General features: G+C 46.5%; 2 protein-coding genes across 4 annotated transcripts; one reads left to right on the plus strand and one right to left on the minus strand.

Annotated features, from left to right (window-relative positions):
* Positions 1–557: 557 nt before the first annotated feature.
* On the minus strand, positions 558–8,424 carry psma5 (proteasome 20S subunit alpha 5). 2 transcript variants are annotated; one of them, XM_088920429.1, is made up of 10 exons: positions 8,286–8,424; positions 7,671–7,715; positions 7,084–7,150; positions 6,532–6,658; positions 6,276–6,343; positions 5,441–5,548; positions 5,136–5,194; positions 4,268–4,370; positions 2,089–2,175; positions 558–957 (listed from the first exon to the last, which is right to left on the minus strand). In XM_088920429.1, exons 2-10 carry the CDS (start codon positions 7,697–7,699, stop codon positions 880–882), a joined length of 726 nt encoding a protein of 241 aa, XP_088776555.1. In that variant the 5' UTR covers positions 7,700–7,715; positions 8,286–8,424; the 3' UTR covers positions 558–879. The 2 variants fall into 2 exon arrangements, with proteins under 2 accessions (XP_088776555.1, XP_088776556.1); XM_088920430.1 differs by lacking the exon at positions 8,286–8,424 and having other exon boundaries at positions 7,671–7,836.
* Positions 8,425–11,518: 3,094 nt separating this feature from the next.
* sypl2a (synaptophysin-like 2a) lies at positions 11,519–23,364 on the plus strand. Of its 2 annotated transcripts, XR_016091299.1 has the most exons (7): positions 11,524–11,762; positions 11,893–11,967; positions 15,266–15,393; positions 16,097–16,292; positions 18,539–18,733; positions 21,170–21,376; positions 21,956–23,364. XR_016091299.1 is itself a non-coding variant. In XM_088920428.1 (6 exons), the coding sequence occupies exons 1-6, from the start codon at positions 11,745–11,747 to the stop codon at positions 21,290–21,292; spliced, it is 735 nt and encodes a 244-aa protein (XP_088776554.1). In that variant the 5' UTR covers positions 11,519–11,744; the 3' UTR covers positions 21,293–23,364. The 2 variants fall into 2 exon arrangements, 1 of the variants encoding a protein (XP_088776554.1); XM_088920428.1 differs by having other exon boundaries at positions 11,519–11,762; positions 21,170–23,364.

A 23,364-nucleotide genomic window follows, 5' to 3' on the forward strand; every position in this document is an offset into this window, starting at 1 on the left:
ACCTGGATTTCTTTAGTAGGTTTTGTGCCACAATGCATTTGGACCCAGCGCCCAGTGTGCTGCTTTCAGCCCAGAACATTGCTTTGTACCAGGCAGCGGCCCAGCGACCTTCCAACCTCTTGACAGGATGAGCAGTAGTGCTGCTAAACTTTTATTTCATGGTCCACATCAGTTGCACTTTGGCAGAAAACTGAAAGACTGAAAAACTAACCTACCAGGAACTTCTATCGAGAGGTAGTAAATCTCCTCTGTAGGTGGCCTTGTGCAGCAAACAAAATGATTCGCAACGCTAAAGACATTTTTTAATGGCTCAGAGTAGTACAGTATTTTCCTAATGTGCCACATCAAATAAATAAGTTTAGGACAAAGGTCTATTTCAATCTATCAGAATAAAACAATTGGGCAATTATACTAGCTGAATAATAAAATATTTAATTCTTGCAGGTCTATCAGATAGGTCCAGATATGTAAAGGTGACACAGTTGTCAGATCACCCAATGTGTTCACACATTGTGCTCTGACTTGCAGAGGAACAGACCAGAGTCACATATGCGATATGTTTTGGAATACAACAGATTTATTGAGTCAAGTTGTAACAAAAATTACACATCACCCCTTTTTTTGCCTTTAGTCCCAGTTCTCATGTTGTGCTGTATTATGTACAGACTTGTAAAAATCATGAAAGAAAGGAAGAAAAAAATAATACAAACAGTAGATTCCTGCTTATTCACTGAAACAGCATTACTGTGTGTGCGTCTCAGGAGAGCTAAAAAGGCATTGGTTACCATCTCTTGCACCGCAATCCAGGAACGTCTGGTGTGCTCGACTGTTGTGGGAGTCAGATCTACTAAAAATCCGTCAGTGCCAGCTTGCTGGACTTTAAATATCTTTAATAACCTCTTCTAGCTCTTCTTTCGTGTACATGTGAAATGTCTTCCCAGGCTCTACTGTAGCAAGCTGTCGGAGAGAAAACAATATTAATACTTATGATGACTGCCCAAACAGCCCCAACCACAAGCCCACATGATGTGGCCAACGTCCTGATATCCCTCTGGGACAAAATGCGTTTGTGCACGCAGAAGGCATTTCTTAGCAAACTGTAATTATCCATTCTGGACAGTCCCAAGTGTGTTTGGAGCTTCTGTCAGTTTTGCTAATTGTAATTGCAATGTAAGGTATGTTCTTTAGGACACATTGTGTATGCGCTATTTCATAGATTTGTGCCTCCTACAACAAGCACTATTTTTGTAAGCTGTATTCTATTTTATTAGGTAGCTTGCTCTACTGGAGGTCCCCTGGGATGAAACTGCCTGCCAAACACAACAGTACTTGTTGTAATCAACACTACTTGTTAATAGCAGCAGCAGGGGGGGGGGATTCTCACATCTCGCACAATCCTGAGAGGTAGGTTTAGTACTCCATCATACAGAGTCACAGATCACAAAGCTGCACACACTGGGCTGCACAACACGTTCAACATAGCAGGTGGAGTCCTGCATCCCTCTCATTTCCATTGAGCTTCCAAAGCAGATAAACGGGGAAGACGTGTCTGGCTTTCAAAAGCAGTGGGCTCTATCGAGAAGTAATTAAAGGTCTTAAATAAGCTGCTTCAGCAGAAGCAAATATATACAAAACTTAGACTCACTTCTCCAGTACTCTGTCCTTGATGTAACAAATATGTAACTAACAGCTGAAATCACTTTAGACTGCATTAAACGCAAAGTTAAACCTGAAGATGTTAAAACACCCTGGATTCAATTCCACTAAAGGCCTGAAAAAATTGAACCCCAGCTAAAAAACTGCAACCTGCCTGACAGGAACTACAATCTTATAAACCGAGCACTTCATACCGGGGATCAACAAGGTAAAGAAAACCACCATCAGAGCACAGGGCTTTCAGGACAGGAGGCCAGAAATATTACAGGTCTCCCCAGAGCTGCTGTTGGGCTTGTGAGACTCCTGGGTGGAAGTCAACGTATTTGTCTGCAACTGGCTGGATTTGTGACCACAATGGATCTCAGGGATGCTGGAAGGGAAAGAGTGATATACAGGGGGTAAAAAAATCATCAGGAAATAAAGATCATCTACCTCTATGTTCGTTGCATTCAGTTTTTCCTCCATGACCTGCTTCAGGATGGTGAGCGAAGATTTGATGGCATCTTTTAAAGTCATCGACTGGAAAACACAATTTATGAAACAACACAAAAAGATCAACATTTGTGTGCTTCAGGTTTTCATCCTGATATTTGCATTGCTTCTGCTTGTTCCACAATCTCTTGGAAGGGGAGAAAAAAGAAAAAAACATAAGGATATGTTGTGCTTGAAAATCAAAATGAGATTATCCATTCACTGCACAACAAGGCAAGAGTCAGATGCTGTTTCTAATGACAGGCATGTGATTTAAACGCGCCAGTCTGACAGGATGCCAGGCCGCAGCGACACCCATGACTGCGGACTGACGAGTCCACCAGGAGACTGAGCCCGCCTGTCTCGTTGAGCGGTATCAATCCAAGCTGCAGGGCTGTTGAAGGTTGAGCTCTGCTCCCTGGATGTTACAGCTACACTCATCCCTGGCAGGACAGCGGTCTGGGGGCTGTTACAACACCATTCCTGCTGCACAGACAGAAGACGGCTATTCCCCGGCAGCAAAGCCCAAGCTCCAGACCAGGGGATGTCCCAGTCCCGTAGCCACCCCAAGTCACTTGTTTGTACAGATCAGAAGCTTTTGTAACTCTTGTAAGTCATGTATCAATTAAGAAAGTACTACACTTGATCTCAGCCAAAACAACAAGAAGCGTGCAAAATTAAGGACGGAAAACAGGTATTTCATGGCTGAGGTGTATTTATATTTTTGTCCTAAATGAGGTCTAAATTACTCTGATGCTTGCTTATCAAACTGCCGTCAAACTATTCAATTCCTGAACCCATAACATAACTGCTGCCTATAAAGGCTGTAGGACCACAGGTGAAGACTCGAATCCAGCGTGTCAAGGGGAGCAAGCAGAACTGCTCACCACCTTGCTATGGAGCAGGCACTGACAGTGCAAGGGGAAGTAAGCACCGAGCACAACCCAAGCCTCAGTGGCCCGTGGCAAATCTAAATAAGTATGAGCAAGGCCAAACGGAGGGAGGAATGTGACCTTAAGCTGTTATCGGCAAGTTATCGTCAGAGCAACAACAAGAGCGCAATGTCTGAAATGGCCCGTCATGGCACACATATTCACTGCTCATAAAAGCACAAAGTGTTATTTACTCTTCCAAACACACAGCTGAGAATCCACTTCCTCCTCTAAATGAAGGTAACCTGCACCTAGGCTGCATTTTCCAGCTATAGTCACTTCCGGTATCCAGGCACCTGTTTTGGCTGCTCAAAAGCTCAGATCCATTTTGAGAAACAGAGTGTTTTCCCTGCTAAGCCCTGTGCAAGAGCAGCCTGCCCTCTGCTCTGGAGTCACACCGCTTGCCTCAACCCAGGGCAACTCCCTTTAAGCACACAATCGCCTGGCGCCAATCCAGTGTCAAAGAGCTCCCTGTGCACAGCAGGACCACAGCTACTCAGGATGCGGCCCTCACACTGCAAGTTAGGCTAAAGAAACACACCAAAAAGCGGCAGGTAATTCAGAGCTGGCAGGGACTCTCCACAAAGGAAACTGATATCTTGTAACCCCATGACTTAAGGCGGCACGAAAGCAAGGGGGGAGATGGTTGTTATATAAATTTGTCCTCTATGCTGTTTGTGTAACAGAAATACTAGGTGGAAGTGTCTGAAATAGGCAGCCTGGGCTGAAGTCAGGGTTCAGTGACAGGGGAAAAGCACTGAAGTGCTCAGGCAGAATCTGCCTTTCAGACTGGTGCACAGTAGCTGCTGACAGACTAGCTGCTGAATTTACTTGGCATTTGTGGCTTGGCACAATGTGCCCATTAATCCCAAGAATGAACACACCTGAAATTCGACAGCAGATTGGTGCTGCAGAAGTGTGCAGGGCCCATAACCCAGAGGCTGATGGATTGAAACCATCCTTTGCTATGCATGTTTTACGCATGATTCATAAGGACACCATCAGGTCAATGAAGTGTAAGAAAACACAGACCTTAATTCACTTTTTCTTAAATTGCCCTCCTGGGGGATGAATAAAGTATTCTGAATTGAAATGAACACGTCTCGGAATAACTTTTCCCTTGGTGCTTTGCAACCTTCCCACAGGGCATTGGAAAGCCCCCCCCCCGTGTTGCAGCATTCAAACACCCAGGAGAGGGGGAAACTCACCTTGTGATAGACTTCTTGCAAGGAGCTCTGGGCACCTTCGGAGGCAGAGCCAATGGCCCGAGCATCACACTGCACGAAGGTGCCAGAGGGGTCCATGTGATACCTGCATATACAACAGAGACAAACAGCAATGAAGAGGCAAGAGACAGACAGAAAGGTTGGGGTTCAACTGTCAGAGCAGCCTCTGGACTGCTCCAGCAGCATAAGCAACACATTGTCTACAGAGCAATTAGGAACCAGGTTGCCAAACTCACACATCCACAAGTTGTCACAAAGCAGGAAGTATAGAACTGCCTCCGACAGAGTCTTATTCTTAACAAATCCTAACCAGATCATTTCTTATGTCTGTTAAAACGAAACTTGGATTATATGTAATGCTTGTTAATTCCTCTGAGGAAATCAGATTTTAGATGACATTAGCAGACAGAAAACAACAGATTTGGCTGAAAGAGCCCTGAAATAAGAGATGATATATTGGACTTAATCGAGAACAGGAAACTTTATTTTGGAGGAAAGCATTCCATCTGACTGTTCACACCTGTCTCTGCTACAGAAGACCTGTAGAACCGTTTTTTAAAAAACTTTCAGTCTGATTTGTCAAATAGCTTGAGAGCTGCTCTGTATGCTGGTGGAAGTGGTATGAAATTGTAAAGCAGGCTAGAAAACAACCGGGCAATTCAAAACGCAGCGTATGGTACTGCCTTATTTTCACTCCTCAACAGGAACTAATTCACATGCAGTGCAGCTGACTGGCCAGTGCTTTAAATATTTTAATGGTCTAAAATTCCACTGGCCCCCGATGCAAAAGGACAAAAGATAAGCATGCATCACACGATGTCATAACTGAAATTCAATTAATAAAACTTACAGCTGGGGCCCTTTCTCATCCACACCACCGAACAGGAGCGCCACGCCAAACGGACGACTCTGAAAGAAACGGAAAACAACAAAAATAAAACTCTCAATTGGAGAAACACCTTCCCTACTTCTCCTCTCTCCCGACACCTTTCAATCGCACCTGTCAGTCATCAACGGCTGCAGCCATTCAGAGGGAGATTAATTTGATCGAAACACCTTTTCACATTTCACTAGTACACACTCCAGAAAAGTAAGACCCCACTCGCCTGAGCATACAGCTCAGGCCGCTGAAGAGCTCTTCCGCAGAAGACTTACCATTGCCCCAGGGTCTGCGTCCTCCTCTCCAAACTGCAGCGCCAGGTTCGACACAGCCTGGGTGACGCTCTCCACTGTCATCGTCTCGTTGTAGGTGAACCAGTGATTCTGTGAGGGGGAGACCACAACCAGGCAGCATCAGATCACTGCTCACTCTTCCAGCATTCCAGAGGAGGCTAATCCCACAGGCACGTTTCCACAGCCAGTTTGTGTCAGGACCAAAGTGCATCAGTAACTCTAGCTCTTTCCAGCACTCAACCAAATATTAAACAGTTCCATTCACTAAAATAAGCTCACATCAAATGGAATTTCTTCACCAAAAAGGTGATGGCTAACATTAGGATTGTAGTTTGTTTCAGTTCAAATTAAAATATTTCTTGCAATATTAGTGCGCATTATTTTGAAATGATCCAGTGTGCTGCAAATGGGGTGGCGTGTTGAAGGGGTGCCATGAGTTGGCAAGGTTTCGGAAGCAATGCTCCAAAAGCACAACCAGCAGCTGAAACCCGGGTTGCTGAAGCCTGTACAACAAACTAGCAAATCCTACTGCTACAGAGTCAAATGAGACTCCCAAGAGAACTGACACTCTTGGCAATCTTTCCAAGCTGGTTACGAGCGCCTGTTCTCTGCCTCCCTGGGCTGTGCACTCACACTCGCTTTTAGGAAACTTTTCCAGGACAGTCGATTCCTGGATGACAGATTTACACTTGTTTGAAACAAAAGGAGGTGTTTCTTGCACAATGAATGAGCACCTTGACTGTGGATATAGTCAACACCACAGCATAGGAGCAGAAGTGCTGTAACAGAAAGAAGGAGGGCAGCCCTACACACTTACCTGCGTTTCCACCCGAGCTTTATCGATTAGCGTCTTAGCGTCAGCTATTAACCCACTCATAGCACAACCTGTGGCAGACAGAAAAAAAACAGGTTGTAACAAAAAGGCTGAAATGCAAGGAGAAAAGGTACTGTGCGCATTTACACACCCACCTTATTTCCCAGACCACACTTTCACAACAATTTGCCACGGAGTGCTTCTACAGCAATGTGCCAACTGTACTGGCTACTGTGGTTTTGGTCCCTCCAGCACCTACCTATGTGGGAATCAATTTCCACAATCTTTTCAATGCTGCTGGGCTCCATGAGCGGAGAGGTGATCCTCTTCTCCACCGCTAAGCACACCCCCTCCGCTGTCTGGATGCCGATGGCTGTGGAGCCCAGCTGAAGGGGAACAGAGGCGACATTTTCGTTAGAATAGCTACAACAACGCGAGACTTTGCAGTCAACAGGAAGTCACCTTTTTCCTTTACAGGGGAACAGGATGGGTTTAGGTGGTTTGAACGCATCAGCCAACAATCACATCTGTTCTAAAAGTTAAAAGTAAATGGTTAATTAAAAACTTTAAACCCACCTTTCTTCCCATTACTGATGCAACAGCCTGATTCCAAACAACTCTGCTGGGGCGTGCAATTGATTTCAATTAAAATCCAAACAAACATCAGCGCTTGTAAAAAGAGAGCGTCTTAGCTGCAGTGCCGAAACCGAGAGGGAGGGAAACGAACACTCCTTCCTTCATCCAAGTAGAAAATTGAAAAACATTTACCAACAAAATCTCGACAGTCTTTAACGTGGTCCTCAACACTTACCTTTATTGCCTCTATGGCATATTCAACTTGGAAAAGCCTTCCTTCTGGTGAGAATGTGTTTACTCCTCTGCAATCCAATAAAAAAAAAACGCTTCAATAGATCATACGGCATGTAAAATAAGCCTCCAGTTTCACTAGTTAAAAAGAACGTTACTCACAAGTATTTACCTGCGATAGAGAATATCGCGGTAGATTTACTACAGTATACCACAGACTGACAGGAGAATCTCGATCTGCCTTGTCTCAAACTTGTTACTACTCGATTATCACTAAATTTAAATGCAAGACATCGGAAAGCGAATGGAGTTTAAAATGCAATTGAAAACGACCATGAACGTACGCAATTATGAAAGCGAAACTAAACTACTGAGAGAACAGCAGTTGCACAGAGACTCTAATGTTAACGAAATTCGCGTATTCAAAGATAAAACATCGAAGCGGTGAAGGCATTCGGGCATTTTTTAATTCAACTGTCCGAAACCGATAAGATGCATTAGAAACGATGTTTAGGTATTTCGAACCTAAGGCCTTTATATCGAGATATTCATGTCATGACAAAGCAAAAATAAAATAAGCAAAACACTTACCTGTCGTATTCTGATCTTGTCAAAAACATTTTGTCTGATGTGAATCTGTGGATGAGGCGACGAAGAGATAAATGATCTGAAAACACCTTACTGCTTCAAAAACGGGCTAAATAAAATTCACTCAGTCAAACACACCGCACCAAGAACTAAAACTTAGCGGCGAATCAACCTAAACACAGCATACGTCCCTACCGCCATTGGTTAAATCAACTTAAAAAGGCCACCTACACAGTGAATCTTGAATGCTATTGGCCAAACCACCTGTCACTCAAGCGCGACAATGAAGTTTGCCTGACCGGCAGCATTAAAACACGAAATGAAATAAAAACTTCCCATCACCGAATACCCCAACATTTATTTTTTCTTAATAAGAATATTTAGATATGTCCTAGGAGACAGTAAAGAAACAAACCGCATGAAGAGTCACCATGTCTCATAATAACAAAAAGTTACATAAAGAGATGGGACAATGAGGCTATCGTCATAAATCTTTTTTTAATCAGATCTGTTATTAAAACAAGCTAATGCTATAAATATCAGCGCATGATTTCGCTATACATGAAAAGAAGAATAACATTTATATCTTATACGGTCCCCCCGAACCCAATGACTTACTGAATGGATTAGCTCAATGAGTTAGCTTCACGCAGACAGGAAACAGCGGACGTGTGTATCAAACCCTTCAACCCGGCTAGAAAACACCAAACCACCATCTAATGCGTTCCGTGTCAAGAAAGCTACAGTGCTTTTATCGACTGCCTAAAACTGTTTTTTTTTATCTGTCACTTCTTTTTCTGGACCACTTTCAAATACATCAATGTAAGATGATCTATAGTATGTGAGACTGTTGGGCACCAACATTACTATTTCATAATCACGCTCAGCTGCCAAGAAAAGTTGGGCCTGGTTATTACTGAGATGGCAGATCTCTAAGGAAAACTGTGCCAGTATTGTAAGTTGTCAGTGGACCAGTAGCTGTCACCTTTCCTTCTACACCAGAATTTACAAACCAATGCCTCAGTGTGGTGATGTGTTGTCCTTTCAGTGAGACAAAGTCCTGATTACTTGGTTAGCACTGTTTGTAAGAGTAGGTGCATTAACCCTGGTGGGGGGGCTATATTCCATTCTGGGTTAATAGAGTGGTGAATGGAGGTGGTCTCCTCCTATTCCTCCTATATGTAAAGAGCACTATAAAATGCAATGATTAATTCTTACTATTTATAGGGTTCCTGACAAAAATATTTGCTGAAGCCAAGAAACTGGTTTCTTTTGAGAACAGGCACACTGAGACCCTTGGATCCATGAACTACTAACCTCCAAATGGGCTTGACTGGCTGAAATGTCTCCTCTCATTTGAAAATGTTCTTAAGTTTTTAACATTAGAAATATTTATAAACAACAAAAATAAAAAGAAATAGTAACAAACCTACCACTTCAAACACTGGCAAAATACAGTTCATCCAATTCATTCCTGTTGGATGTTTTGTATTTCATCACTGTGACCTGTACCCGCTACGTCCTGCAATATAATTAATCCATCGAGCCTCATACCGTCTTTTTTCATTCAGGGTCACAGGGAGCTGGAGCCTATCCCAGCAAGCACTGGGTGCAAGGAGGGTGTACCATGGACAGGACACCAGTCCATCACGGGGCACACACTCACACCAGGGCCAATTTTCCCAGGAGCCAATTAACCTACCAGTATTTTTTGGGACTGTGGGAGGAAACCAGAATGAGCAAGGGGAGAACGTACAAACTCCACACAGATAGCACCCCTTGTCCAGAATTTAACATAGGACCTCAGTGCTGCGAGGCTGCTATAATAACCACTGCGCCACTGTGCCGTCCAGTATCAGTTCTAATCATTGATCTCGTCTCTTAGTTAGACAAGTACAGTATAGGGTGGAAGACGTTCAGGTAGGTAGCTGCGTCAGCATGTGTAGGCTGCAAAGGAACAAGTAAAGGTTAATTAAATGCTGAAAAGAAAAGATACACAACGTTTTGGCTTGGAGTCTTCTTCAGGTGTGGGGGAGAGAGGAAAATGGGCAGTTGATAAAGTATGGGAGAACAAAAGACGGGGGTGTAAAAGAAATGAGCCTGTCATTGAGAGAAGGGGTAAGGTGTGATTCTAGTTCCGGATGTCTTTCTCTGTGAGAATGCAGACAGAGAGATCAGTATGGCCGTTAAAAGTGAAATGGGAAACTATAGGTTTGGAGGGATCTTTGATCCTCACAGCCCTGATATGTTCCCTGAAATGGTCTCTCAGTCTCGCCAATGTAGTTATCTGGGCATTTTCTGCAAGACATGGAGTAAACAAGGTTGCTGGAAGAACAATATGTCATCTGAGTGATCCGGAACTGTCCAGAGAGGCCTTGAATGGAAGTGATAGTGGATATAAATTTGCAGCAGATTCTGTTGTGGAGGAAAAGTGTCTGGTGTGGATGGCTGCTGAGGGCGGTCAAGGGAGCTGCGAACAAAAAGGCTGCACAGATTAGGCGGTCGGCAGTATGAGATGATGGGGCGGTCAGGAAAAAGGGTACCAGTACAGTACAGGGTTTTTCTTGAGGTGTGTTACAGTTGATTAACCAAAACAGTCACTTGAAAGAACGGATACCTATAAAATCCATAGTACAGTTTAATGTCACACTGAAAAAGTGAAATAAAACAAAGCGTTTTGGCTGCTAAGCTTTCTTCAGGTGTCAAAACCTTAAGGTCATACTTGAAGAAGGCCTGAAGACTGAAACAGTGTTTTTTCTTTCCTTTTACATTTCTCTGAGGAATTAACCTTTACTGGTTCCTTTGTGCCCTGCGATGGACTGGCGTCCTGCCCAGGGTGTATCCTGCCTTGCACCTGTTGCCTGCTGGGATAGGCTATGGCTCCCCATGACCCTGAATGAGATGAAGTTAGGAAATGGATGGATGGATAGTTCCTTTGCAGGCAACACACAGTGAAGCTCCTCCTCATTTAAACCCTTAGATAGTCCATCTGTATAACTGAGAGCTCAGGTGCAAAACCAGAAAACACTGGACCTTCAAGGAACAGAGTAAACTACTCAGGAACTATTAGGAACATCTACACCGATGATCTTGATGAGCAACTGGGTGTCTGGGTATTTACTCCAGCCACGTTCTTAAGTGCGGGGAAATGATTTCAAATATTCTCTTTTTAGGAGGCTTCTAAATTTTCTTTCAACTCTTAAAAAGTTGTACGCGGTTTGTATTGGCTGTTAACGCTGTGCCAGTTTCAGCTTTATAATTCCTGAATAGCACATGGAATTAAAGGACGTCAAGTCTTGATTTGTAAAACAATCTACTGGATCATAACAATATCATTGCATTATATGTTTAGAATAACACTAAAGTAGAATGCGACCTGAGAACGTTTTAAAAATAGAATTTTGTCGATGTTTTAAATGGATATGCAGCTCGAAATCCACTTTTATTGTTACTGAAACAACCCATTGATGTAAAAGTTACAGAACCTGTAGTTTTGTAGAAAAGTTAGAAAGTGTTAATCTGCATTTTATTGTCTTAATAACGTAGAAATGTTAGATGTGCAATGTAAAAATAGAAATCCTGAAGACGTGGTGGCATTTGTTTAAATCAAACTCATTTTTTCTTAATTTCCGTGCCAATGTGGCTGAAGCTCTTCTAATTCCGCGTACACGAATAGTGTGCGTTTCAAGACGCCATTTATGTTAACTGAAACGTAAAATAATATCGGCGTCCTTACCCTCTGTGCGTTTGTTTTAATTACTATTCTCACAACAACTCGGTGAAAGCAACATCCCATTGCAAACTCCTGACTGCTCAGGAGCGTCGCGTGACGCCGTGCGCCTTTAAGAGCCGGTCACGTGGTCGGGGGGTGTCGGGTCAGAAAGTTTGACAGAGAAAAGTTCAGAGAGAGAGAGAAGGAGGATTTTTTTGCAACTAGACGCTCAAGAGTAGGCTGACTCACAGCACTTGGGAGGAGAAAAAAAAACATTTCTCAACAAAACGGTTAGATTGCAGGAAGAGAAAAAAAATTGAGCCCGTAGGAAAGAAATTTCGCAAAAAACTCACAGAGATAACGCAATGGAGGCGGTAGCTCAGGTAACGTAACTGGTAAAAAAAAACTAAATTTGCGTTTTGATCACTAATCTCGCAGCGGCTGGTTTCCGCGCTGCGCTTGTCGTCCCATTTCGCGTTGTCACACCTCTCTCCTGCTTGTTCGCACTTCTAGAAAGTCATGACGGGATTCAGCCTGGACATCGGACCTTTAAAAGAGCCCCTGGGATTTATCCGAGTCCTGGAGTGGGTAAGCGCCTGGGCATGCTTTCGGCCTTTTTTTTTATTGAGGGAAGAAACGAAGCACGGCGGAGCGGCTAGTGATTAGCCCGGTGCACTCTCCCTTTCGGTTCCGTGCAAGTTAATCAGTGCTAACTCATGCACTTGCACGGATCTGGGGTGGATGTTAGCGCTGCTTCGGCACCAGCTGCGGTGAGACCGTGTTTTTCTGCTAGTCTGCTACCCGAAGCGTGAAGATTTATACGATAATGATTCCCCAAGGCAACACCCAACTCCCAGCGACCGAAACCTTCGGGAGGCGCTGGGACCCCGCTCCGCTTTTGAATTCGTTTTTAAGCACGTTTCTCCAGTGTTGTTTTATTTTTCCTCCTTATGTTTCTATATAACGATGAGACGAACAGGTTTACGTTTTGGTCTTTAGCTAGTTACTATGAAACGTGTGTCGCTCATGCTGTCGGGTAAGTGTATAGGTAAAGACGGGGTGGTTACACGTTAGTGACAGTAGGGACGTAAAGTACTTTATAATTAAGAAGTAAATCGTGGGATCACACGCGGGCTTGTCTGCAAGGCCAAGGAGTCGCCCTCGATGCCGAAAAAACGCACCTCGTCGCAAAGCGCATTTGTCATGACGGCGTGCTTGTAGGAAGATGACGATGCAGGGTCGTCTGAAGTTGTTGGCCTGATAATAGCGCTACAGTTTGCCGTGGGATTCGAGGGGTCTGCCAGAAGCGTTGCGGTGCCAGTCTCGACCCGGACCGGACCGGGTTATTCCGCTCCCAAACGGTTATGCCCTGTGGACGCCGTGACCTGGCGGAAACTGGCCCATTTATTTGTTTGTTACCAACAGGAAGACGAAACGCACTTGACCGTGACTTCACGCCACAGGTGCGAGCCTCTCTCTGTCACTTGAAAGAGAGCTTCTCTACCAGGACGGCGCTCGGTTTCTTGGAAGAGCTTAGGAGCCCGTCTGCCTACCCCTCATACCCACCCGCTACCCCCATTTCTCCTCGGTCAGGTGTTTAAAAATAAAACACGAGAATGAAGGAAGTTGGCCACTAAATCAGAAACCGTTGGGTTTAACTGAAATGCTAAATATTGACTGTTCCAGTTTACAGTTTACAGTGAAATACTTCGCCTGGTCATAGGTCCTGACTGTTCGCAGGGAGGGAGGGCCAGAGCCCAGAGCAGCGCGACTGCTCTTCCAGGTTTTGCATGAGATTATCCGGGCTGGGTTGCGATTAGCTGCGTAGCTGCTGTGTGTTGACATTGTGCAGCCCAGGTGTGTTCACAGGGGTGCTGTATAAAGGGAATACACCAACATTGTCAGTTTCTAATAAAACTTTTTACAAAAGGCAAGTGTCAAAACGTACAGGAGTTTGCAGGGGAAGAGTGTTTCTCCTCTGCAGCCGGAGAGAGGGCTGGTAATCGGGTCAGGGCTGCCTCCGTGTGTGCGGAAGGCGTGGCGCTGCAAGCGCGGAGTGTGCGGCTCTCCCTGCACCGCTCTGCGGGCTCCTGAGAAACACGCTCACGCATATTCACGCACTTGTTCACGCACACCAGGGTCGTTATGCCTGTGCCACCGTGAAAAGATCAATTCATTCTTACGTCTTTTCGAAGGGATGTCCAAAAATATATATGTAAATGAATGTCTGTTGTTTTATACTGTACCGCTGGTTTTCAAGGCCGGGTTAAAAAAAACGATACTACACTTGATCTTAGCTAAGCGGCCGAGAAAAAGGCTTAAAAAAAGACGGACTCGGCGCACATGAGAGCGGCGCCTGCTACGGCCCGAGAGAGCCGCGGTGCGGTGCTGGGAAGGGATGTGCGTGTGCGGCAGCACTTGTACCAGCTGAATCCTGTCCCAACCGAAGATCGCACGGCAGGGTGCGAAGCCTGAGCAGCATTTGTTTATGATGTGCCTCGGAGTGCGCCTGCGAGCTCCCGACTCCTTCCGTTTGGCCTACGGCCACAAGAGGCCGCAGGTGGCAAAACCCGGGATGGACCGCGCCGCTGCTCTGCAACCGGAGGCCCGGCTCCCGTTCCTTTGCGTTATGCTAACGGGGACACAGGCTGGCAGGTGACGGGGCTGCCCCCCCCCCCCCCCCCGTCTGCGGCTGGTTCCGGGGCCGGGGGAGGACTTGCCAGGCTGGCAGGCAGCTGGGGCTGGTGTGCTGGGCCGCCCGCTGTGCGCACACACAGGGCCAGACAGGCCTGGCGGCTGCGAGCCGAGCATGTGGAGCTGGAAGTCCAGGGTTTTATGACGCTGACGAGGCAGAAACGAACGCACATGTTCTGTGTTGGTGCTGCCTTTGAGGGAGGGGGGCAGCAGGCTTGTTTAAGTTTGAGTTTTTTCTTGAGGTGTCTACATGTACTGCGTGTTTTTTTTCCAGGGAGCCTGTGGGAATACAAAGCCATTAATAGTGCTGAATCACAAAGGAATGTGCTGGCTGGAGAGTTTATTTAAAGAGTTCGGGAGGGAGCACTTGGGAGGATCTGGGGATGGGGGATGAGAGGAAGAGAGGAGTCTTTTTTTTTTAAACGGGGACATGAAAGGCTTGAAGTGCTCCAGGTGTGCAAGTCGCAGCAGTGGAAACTCCAGGCCCCTCAGTCAGCCCATAAAACTCCAGCGGATCTGAGCAAGGACTTTGGCAGGAAGTCATATAGTCTGCTTCCAGAGGCTAATCTGTAACTTGACAGACCTTTGTTACAATGAATTCCCACTGCTTGCAGGAATGAGAGATTCGCACAATATTTACTGTGTTCCAGCCGTTCTGAGAAGCTTGAGCGTCCATGGTAGTCCTCTGCTGTGTCGGAAAAAGATACGCAGTTAATGGTCGTTGAGAACACATTCACTGGAAATCTAGGACCAGGCATGTGCCAAAGTGGGGTTTTATCTGCACATATTGCTCCAACCCCTAGAGTGTTGCTGAACGATACCTGGCGAGAGTGGTATTCAGACAGGCTGCATCCCCTGTGGTCGGATCTCCCTTGCTGCTTCTTCTCTTTCTGTTTCTACGAAGGGAAGAAATAAGGGAACTAGGTGATACCTTCTTACGGCTTTCCCTCTCCACGGAGCTCTCGGTGGCGCTGTCGACAGGCCCCTCCCATGTGCCCGAGGCGCAGTCTGTGCTGAGTAGCCAGCGCTCGGTCTCCTGGCCCAGGACATGCAGTGTTTTTCACAGCGAGCATGTGACTTCCCTGCCTCTGGGCAGGAAGCTGTGAAATGAGTGGGAAGGGGTCAGAGGGCACGGCCATTCGGCAGCAGCACTGGAGCGCGAGTGAAAGCCGAGCCGCTTCCTCGTTTGCAGGTTTTCACGATCTTTGCCTTCGCCACGACGGGGGGCTACACCGGAACCACAGGCGTCGCCGTCCAGTGCACATCTGGAACACCGGGTCCCATCGAAAACATCACCACGAGCTTCGGCTACCCCTTCAGGTGGGTCCCAGAACTGCACCTTGAACACCTCTCGTGCTGGTGTGGGGAAAGGACCGTGCTGGTTCTCTTCCTGGTGATTGGAGTGCGTTATCCATGCCCTTTAAAAAACAAACAAACAGTTGGCTCAGTTGTTAGGTGTACTGTAAGTGTTCACAAACAGGCATTCCTATTGCAGGTATTTGGCAATGATTGAAACCTTCAGTGGGTGAAACTCCTGATACTGTGTTGTTCGCCTCCTCTGCAGTGCGTCACTGCCCAGTTCCTGCCCACCTGACATCCAGATGTCGTGCCAGTCACCCCCAATGTTATATTACTAGACAGTATCAAATACTTATCCTACTGTGGCACATTTTAAAATCTCCATTTAAAATTTTTTTTAGAACAATGAAAATCAATGTGACAGTATTTGTAACCTCTTTAGAACATCCATTTGAATTATTGTTCTGTTTGTCAAAGCATTCATAGCTCGCCAGGACACAAGGGCGCACATCCACAAATGCAGTTTTAAAATAGCTGCTCTTATCTTATTCACAAACGGCAGAGTCCCGGGCCAGACCTGGGGGCTGTGAGGCAGCAACACTGACTGCTCTGTTACCAACCCATTTCATTCAGCGACTCCCAGTACCCAGGCAGAAAACCAGCAGTAAAACGGGCAGAATGAGCAGCGAGGTGCCTGACTGATTGCGCTGTTGCTGCTCCGCAGGCTGAGTCAAGTGGAGTACGAGGTCACCACCTGCAAGAACAGTACGGAGAAGCTGTACCTCCAGGGCGATTACTCCTCCTCCGCGGAGTTCTTCGTCTGCGTCGGCGTCTTCGGCTTCCTGTACTGTGTGGCCACCCTTGTCCTGTACCTGGGCTACCAGCACGTGTACCGCCAGACCAGCCGTGGGCCCATCGTGGTGAGTGAGCGGGCCCCGCCCTCTTCCCACCCCGCAGGGGCTCCGTGCCTTGTCCCCAAAGCACCCCATCCCGCTCGGCCCTCCAGCCAGTCCATCCAAGACCTCCAAGGCCCATCCAAGCTCTCGCAGGGCCTGAAGTGCTCCAAAAACAGTAAAATTCCACTTCTTATTCCCTGCTTCCTAGGTCTGGAGTGTCAACTCCAGGTTCCAGTGTGCTGCCACAGCTGGCACTTTCAAGTACAGTTTGAGAAGTAACCCCTCAATGTGTACTATCTCCTAGACGTGAGATAAACCAGTCTCCATGGCTTAAAACTGTTGCTCTCTAATAGTTTTATGAGCAACTGTTAATTGGTTATCAATTAACGATGTGCTGAAACCAGGGAGAATGACAAACACTCCCGTAACAAATCTTTTCAACTCGTACAGGCTGGATGGGTAAATTCCACTGGCCTCCTTTAAACAGTAACCGTCAGTGAGAGGATGCCCGTAACCCAGCATCTGGAACGAAGTCCAGCATAATTTGCAACTCTGTCCTGCAACTGAGGACCTGAAAGTCTGTAATAAAAAGCACAGTTGAGTAACATGTAAAACCTCCAATTCACATCACAAAATAGATAATATCATTGTCTGCGATTCAGAACAAGCCAGCCAAACTTCTTGTGAGGTGAAGTGGCCCTATGACATTTGAAAATAGCAGGCTTGTGAATACAGCTCTTTTAATCCAATAGAAATATTGCTCTCGACTTCGACACGGTTTTGCCGACAAATACTACTTTTTTACTCTGCATGCAGATCACGTTGGAACATTTCTGAGGTGAAATGTCTGCTCATACATCCCATGACATTAGCCATGACGGTGACTAGTGAGTGGGAAGGGCCACATCACTCTAATTTGAGTTTGTGATAACACGGCGACTTGCAGTGACTCTCTCAAAATTCCCGCTTTTGTACACGTAACTCAGAATTTGTCAAGTTTTCCCATACCGTCAATTAGTTTATTTTGTCACTGAGATTTAATAACTGGTCCGTGAAATTGGACCTTTAAAGCTAATGTAAAACCCAGGAGCGGCAAGGTCTCCAGGACAGGGGATGGGAAACGCAGATCAGGGTGTCAGTGTCCTGTGCCGGAGCTACCTGGGGTCAGCACGAGGTCTCCTGGCAGTGCTCTGGGGACCAGGAGCCCTTGTTCACTCTGCACCCCTGCTGGCCTCGCTGGAACAGGGCACTGGATGGGCTGCTGCTGAGAGAAAAGATCTGTCGTGCTGGCCAGGAGTGACCCCCGAACTGGTTAGTTTCTGCCCTGTCCGGAGCAGAACTGGGACACTGGGGCTTCTCTCTGCGCGGCGGGGAGGCGCGAGAGCTCTCGACACACTACTTCACTTGGCTCAGCCTTTGTCAAGATGTTCAGTCACTCCTGTGAAGACCTCAGTCTCACCCGGACGTTTCCACTCGGTTACCTGTCCTTAACTGTTTGATAAGGACGTGTGTCCCGGGTCAGTATCGGTACAGTAATATAGGATAGATTGTGCCCTGCACAGCCCATGGTTTTGATTCTTTAATATTGAATCAAGTGATTTATTTTGTCATAAAAATGATTAATCAGTAGTAAGTAGTAAGCACTTGATGCAGTTGTCGAGTTGTATTGAGAGTCTCCAGTAGTCTAGTCATTCCTCCTTGATTGTCAAGACCTGGGGGATTGGAGCTATGGGTATTTACTGAGCAACAGTCACTGATTTAAAAGATCATGACGTTTCCTGCTGTTCCTCCATTGGGGTGTAGGGTGTAGAGCAGAGAGGCAGGAAAGAAATGGGGGGGGGGGGGGTGGGCAGGGTGGAGAAGGAGGAGAATCCCTGATCGTGTCTAAACTGATCCGGAACCAGTCACCCAACTCAATTACAGGAGGTAATATCCTGGGAAAGATAGAGAAATGTCCGGACAAAGTCCTTCTGCACACCTTCAAATGGGCTGGATGGGCTGTAGGGCCTCTTGTCGTCTGTAACCTTTATCACACCCTCATCAGCTGCAACAGTAAGGCAATTTTAATTAATGTTTCCAAATTCCAACCCCAAAAGGAAGATGCACAGCAGGAAGGCAAAAAGATCTCCTTAAATGCATTTGTCGCATGAAAACCACGTGAAAGTTGTGTCACAGTCTCTGTATCAGTACAGTGTAGCTTTACATCCATGCATTAGAGACAGAGCAGCTAGCTGTCTAGCTGACAGCTTGTGCTTTCTCCCTGGCCGCAGGACCTGCTGGTGACCGGCGCCTTCGCCTTCCTGTGGCTGGTGTCGTCCTCTGCCTGGGCCAAGGGCCTGACCGACGTCAAGCACTCCACCAACCCCAACACCATCGTCTCCATCCTGAGCGCCTGCAAGAACAGCAGCCTGGCCAAGTGCAGCGCCGGACTGCTCCCCTCCTTCGGGCGCCTCAACGCCTCTGTGGTAAGAAAGGTTTACTCGGGGTCACGTGGATCCTGGGCCCTCCCTCCCTCCCATTCACAGCCACAAAGGCTGATGGGAGTCTGGAACAGGCTGCCCAGCCAGAAGGTCGAAGCCGATTCCCTGCTTTATTTCAGGAGGCAGCTGGATGAGATCCTTGGATCAGTTAACTACTGAGCAGCCATGTGGGTTAGCCTGGTTGAGCAGCTCCATCTCATTTGTTGGAATATAAATGCATTAGAAACTGACTTAGAGCAACAAGATTTATGAATTGTATAAAAAAATCAAGGTACAACCTGGAGAAAGCTATTAAACTGGCAAAACAGGAATACAAGGTCAAACTGGAAAAACAGCTTGGGGGTGACTCTAGGCACATCACAAACTACAAAGGCAACACCAGCGGTATTTCCTGCACTGAAGCATCTCTACCAGATGAGCTGAACACCTTTTGCTGCTGTTTTGAGGCTAAGACTCCCGCCGAGGCTCCCTGTGAACCAGGGGACTTCGTGTTACAGCTCTCTTAGCATGAGGTGTGTAGAACCTTTAAGAGAGTGAAAACCTGTAAAGCAGCTGGCCCAGATGGTGTCTCCCCTCGTGTCCTTAAAACCTGTGCAAGTCCGCTATCTCCCGTGTATACAGACATTTTTAACCTCTCTCTGTCCCTGTCAGCTGTACCAGAGTGCTTTAAAACCACAATTGTGCCACTGCCCAAGAAGACCAAGGTAACTTGCTTGAACGATTACTGCCCAGCTCTCACTTCAGTGGTCAGGAAGTGCCTGGAAAGACTAGTATTGTCCTATATAAATTGCTCTGTCCCAGCAGACCCGAAGAGGTCAGTTGATAGTGCCTTATCTCTAGCACTTCACACTGCCCTAGAACATTAAGACAGACGGGGTACCTATCTTTATTGGTTACAGCTCGGCCTTCGATACAATTGTTCCCGCCAAGCTGGTCCTCAAACTCTGGAATCTGGGCTAATGGAACTCTGTCTGCAACTGCATACTGGATTTCCTGACGGGCAGACCTCAGGTGGTGAAAATTGACAACAATATCTCCTAAACACTGGAGCTCCACAAGGCTGCTGTCTCAGTCCTAGGCTATATTCCTTGTTCACCTACAACAGTACAGCCACTTACAGCAGCAACCACATCACTAAGTTTGCAGATGACACCCCTATTATTGGGCTGATCAACAACAACGATGAGTCCGCAAACAGGAGTGAAGTGGAGTACCTTACAAAATCTGCCCCTGAATGTCAACAAGACAAAAGAACTTACTGTGGACTTCAGGAGACCCAGAGGGAGTCACACCCCAATCGGCATCAATGGCACAGCAGTGGAAACTGTCAGCTGCTCCAGATTCCTCGGCCTGCAGGTCTTCACCGACCTGGCTTGGACTCACAACACTGTAGCCAATCTGAAAAATGGCACAACAGCGTTTGTACTTCCTGCGGTGCTTAAAGAAATGTGTTATGGGGAAGCAGTTCCTCATGAACTTTTACCGCAGCACCATAGAAGGTGTCCTCCCTAGTGGCATCACTGTGTGGTACAGCAGTACTACCATGCATGACAGAGATGCACTACAAAGAGTTGTGGCAACGGCACAGAGGATTTTAGGATGTGACTTGCCATGAATTGGTGAGATTCACACCACCCGCTGTCGCAATAAAGCCCAATCCATCATTCAGGATCCCACCCATCCCAGCCACAAACTGTTCTCCCCCCACCCTCCGGCAAGCGGTACCGCACTGTTAAAGCAAGGACCACTAGCCTCAAGAACAGCTCCTATCCCACTGCAGTACACATCCTCAGCAGCTAATTGTAGTGCTTTAGTACACGTAGTGTTACATAGTCTCCCATTTTGTTTTGGTCTTGCTACTGCATATTTATTTTTCCTGTTGTCTACATTGTGTGGTGTTGTCTGTTGTACTGTGTATGACCTGAGAGATCTGCGCGATAAAGAATTCCAGTGTACGTGTGCACTTGGAAATAAACTACTGTACACTGGGTTTCGTCATGGCGTCGCGTGACTGTCCACGGGAGAGCAGTATATGTTCTTCTGGTTTCAATTTCTGTCACTTAATTTCAGTTAAATACAGTGGGTCATTGCTGTATATTTTGCTTTTACAGTACATGTGTAGCAGTAATGAGCTAGAATTTGTTTTACAGGGACCGTCTGTAGAACTGTAAGGTCCCGATGGGGGTGACCAATAGACTGCCTGTTTGCAGTACTACAAGTTTCTGATGAAGATGTTTGTATTGGGCTGCTTCTTGAGCAGCAGGAGTTACGTTTTGGCTCTTTTGTTTGTCAAGTGACTTTGGCGGTGGTTCCTTCCAAGACACACGGTGGTGGCATGAGGTTTGGAATCGGCTGTAGATCATCAGTTTGCTGAACCTGAGCAATTCTTTCTCTTCCTCTCTCTCTCCCTTCTCCGCTCAGATCTTTGGATTCCTCAACCTGATCCTGTGGGGAGGAAACTGCTGGTTCATCTACAAGGAGACCCCCTGGCACAAACCCGCCAATCCGCAGGGCACCCTGGAGGCAGGAGCTGACCAGAGTTAACGCGGTGGCGCTGGGCCTGCTCCCCGCTCTGCAGGCGTGTCGCAGCGCGCGTCTCGTCCGCCGCCGTGGCCTACACCCCGCGGGGTAACCGTGCTGCATCACAGAGGGGAAAAAAAAGTTTTTTATTATAAGCTTAATCAACACCAGGAGCTCCCTAACATTAAAATTCTACCTTTTTCAGTTTCAGGTTCTTTCATTTTTTATTTTAAAACCGTCGCTGTTATTCCTTCAGAAATAACCGTGAAACGATTTTTCTCGCTAGCCTCCTCAGTATAACAGTAGCCGTGAATCCGAGGAAGCACATAGTCTCGGCCAGGCCCCTTCTGTCTTCCACCTGAAAATGTTTGTTGTCAAATGACTAACTTACTCTAGTGTTTGCTGCAGTTGCTGACGTTGGGTCCAGAGCTCTAAGCTGGACTTACTGCATGGAGGGGGAGTTTTCTTTGTTGCCTTGTTTTTTTCTTGGGGCGCATCCTTGCCTGATGGGGGGGGTCTAGTCGATCCCATCGGGGTTCTGGGTTTCGGATCATCAATAGCTCCTCTCCTGGTTGTGCATTGAGCTGGTAATGCAGTTTGAGAAATTGGAGCTGAGCATGATTTGAACGGCAGGTAATTTCTGTGCAGGTGAAAGTCAGGGGGTAAAGGCGATTTGTTTTTTCAAAGGGGTGAGAGCCAGCCTGGGAAACACCGTGCCAGAACACAGAAGCCGGCACTCTTATTCGGGAACGAGAGCCACAGAAGAACATCTCAGAAGCTCATTAATCTCAAAAGCTTGTGAACCATTGGCTATTTTTACACAGAGAGGCATTAAAAATGCAACAAATGCCATTGGTTCCCATTCTTGTGCATGGGGTTTTTAAAGCCTCTCAGTCTACGTGTACATGTGTAGTATTATAGTTTTGAGAAGTACAGCTGCCCATGCTTGGCAATACTGTTTAGTCTAGTTCTTTGAAAAGGCTCTTTGTCAGTTAGTGTACTTTTTTTTCAAATTTCTTGCTGTGCTGACCACAAGCTGCGGAGTTTGCGGAGTTGCGGAGCCTTTATTGCCAGGGGTGGCCCACCCTTGTCCTCACAGCCGCACTCCAGCAGGTCTGAAATCTGAAACCATCAGGTTGTGAAAGACCTGTGAGCTTTGTGCTCAGTCAGGAATGGACCCATGTGGTTACCGAGAACGACAGGATACTGGGCTTTGGATTTCAGATCCCCTCCGAATGGCTGAAATGAACAGATCATCTGCTTCAGCTCCAAGTACTTGGATTTGTGGGTGGCCCGTAACTCCAGCTGGATCGTGGCTCTCTGCAATGGGGGTGTCCAGCCCTGGTCCCAGATGACAGGAGTTTGTAGGATGTAGTGGGCTGGGTTCCTCTAAAACCACTGGCAATGGATCCCTGCTTCTGCTCCAGCCATCTTCACGTGCCTGGCCCTTTTCTCCGATTTTCATGCACTGGGTTTCATTGCTTCAGTTGTATATGCTTTATTTAAAAAAAAAACTATCCACACTTTTCATACAGATGTGTATGATAGTTAAACCATTTCTTAGCTGAGGGTTGTGCAAGTCCTGTGTGTCAACAGATTCAGTTTTAACCTGTAAACTTGGACCCCTGGTATTTGTGGTCTCGTAGTGAAATTTGGCTCTTCATAATGCCCGGGAATGCTAAATGTTTTTTTTGATCCATGGTTGTTACTTCTAAATGTTTTGCTTGTGGGCAAATAATCTGTTAGTCTGCTCTTTCTGTTAAGTAATTAAAGGAAGACTAGAAAAGGTTCCTGTTTTTCATTGTTCATCCAAAATTAGTCCTCGTCATCTCTTTCATCGAGAGAGGGAAAATATTGTTTTGGTTCGATTCGGTTTGAAATCTAACGTTAAAAGAGTGAAGAAATGACTTTAAGCTCTGTGGTAGCCGCATGGGTTTTTTTTTAAATGTTTTCTTCCTCCCCAGGGCCCGGGGAGTGTGGCAGTGTGACAATCAGTCTTGCGTTTGTATTCATTTGCCAGGGCGAGAAAAACATTAAATCTACTGTAAATATTCTGCATTGTGAAATATTAAACAAGAAGAGCTGATAAACCCCTA

This window comes from Atractosteus spatula, chromosome 7 (assembly GCF_055471065.1).
Source record: "Atractosteus spatula isolate fAtrSpa1 chromosome 7, fAtrSpa1.hap1, whole genome shotgun sequence".
Classification (NCBI taxonomy): domain Eukaryota; kingdom Metazoa; phylum Chordata; class Actinopteri; order Semionotiformes; family Lepisosteidae; genus Atractosteus; species Atractosteus spatula.

Bases quoted from the DNA above. Each gene is read 5' to 3' on its own strand.
- sypl2a (XM_088920428.1), top strand. The intron at 15,394-16,096 runs GTGGGTCCCAGA...GCTGCTCCGCAG, and splicing joins AGCTTCGGCTACCCCTTCAG to GCTGAGTCAAGTGGAGTACG. The intron at 18,734-21,169 runs GTAAGAAAGGTT...TTCTCCGCTCAG, and splicing joins GGCGCCTCAACGCCTCTGTG to ATCTTTGGATTCCTCAACCT.
- psma5 (XM_088920429.1), bottom strand. From the start codon at position 7,699: ATGTTTTTGACAAGATCAGAATACGACAG. The intron at 7,151-7,670 runs GTAAGTGTTTTG...ATTGGATTGCAG, and splicing joins ACAAGATCAGAATACGACAG to AGGAGTAAACACATTCTCAC. The intron at 6,344-6,531 runs GTAGGTGCTGGA...TGTCTGCCACAG, and splicing joins GGAAATTGATTCCCACATAG to GTTGTGCTATGAGTGGGTTA.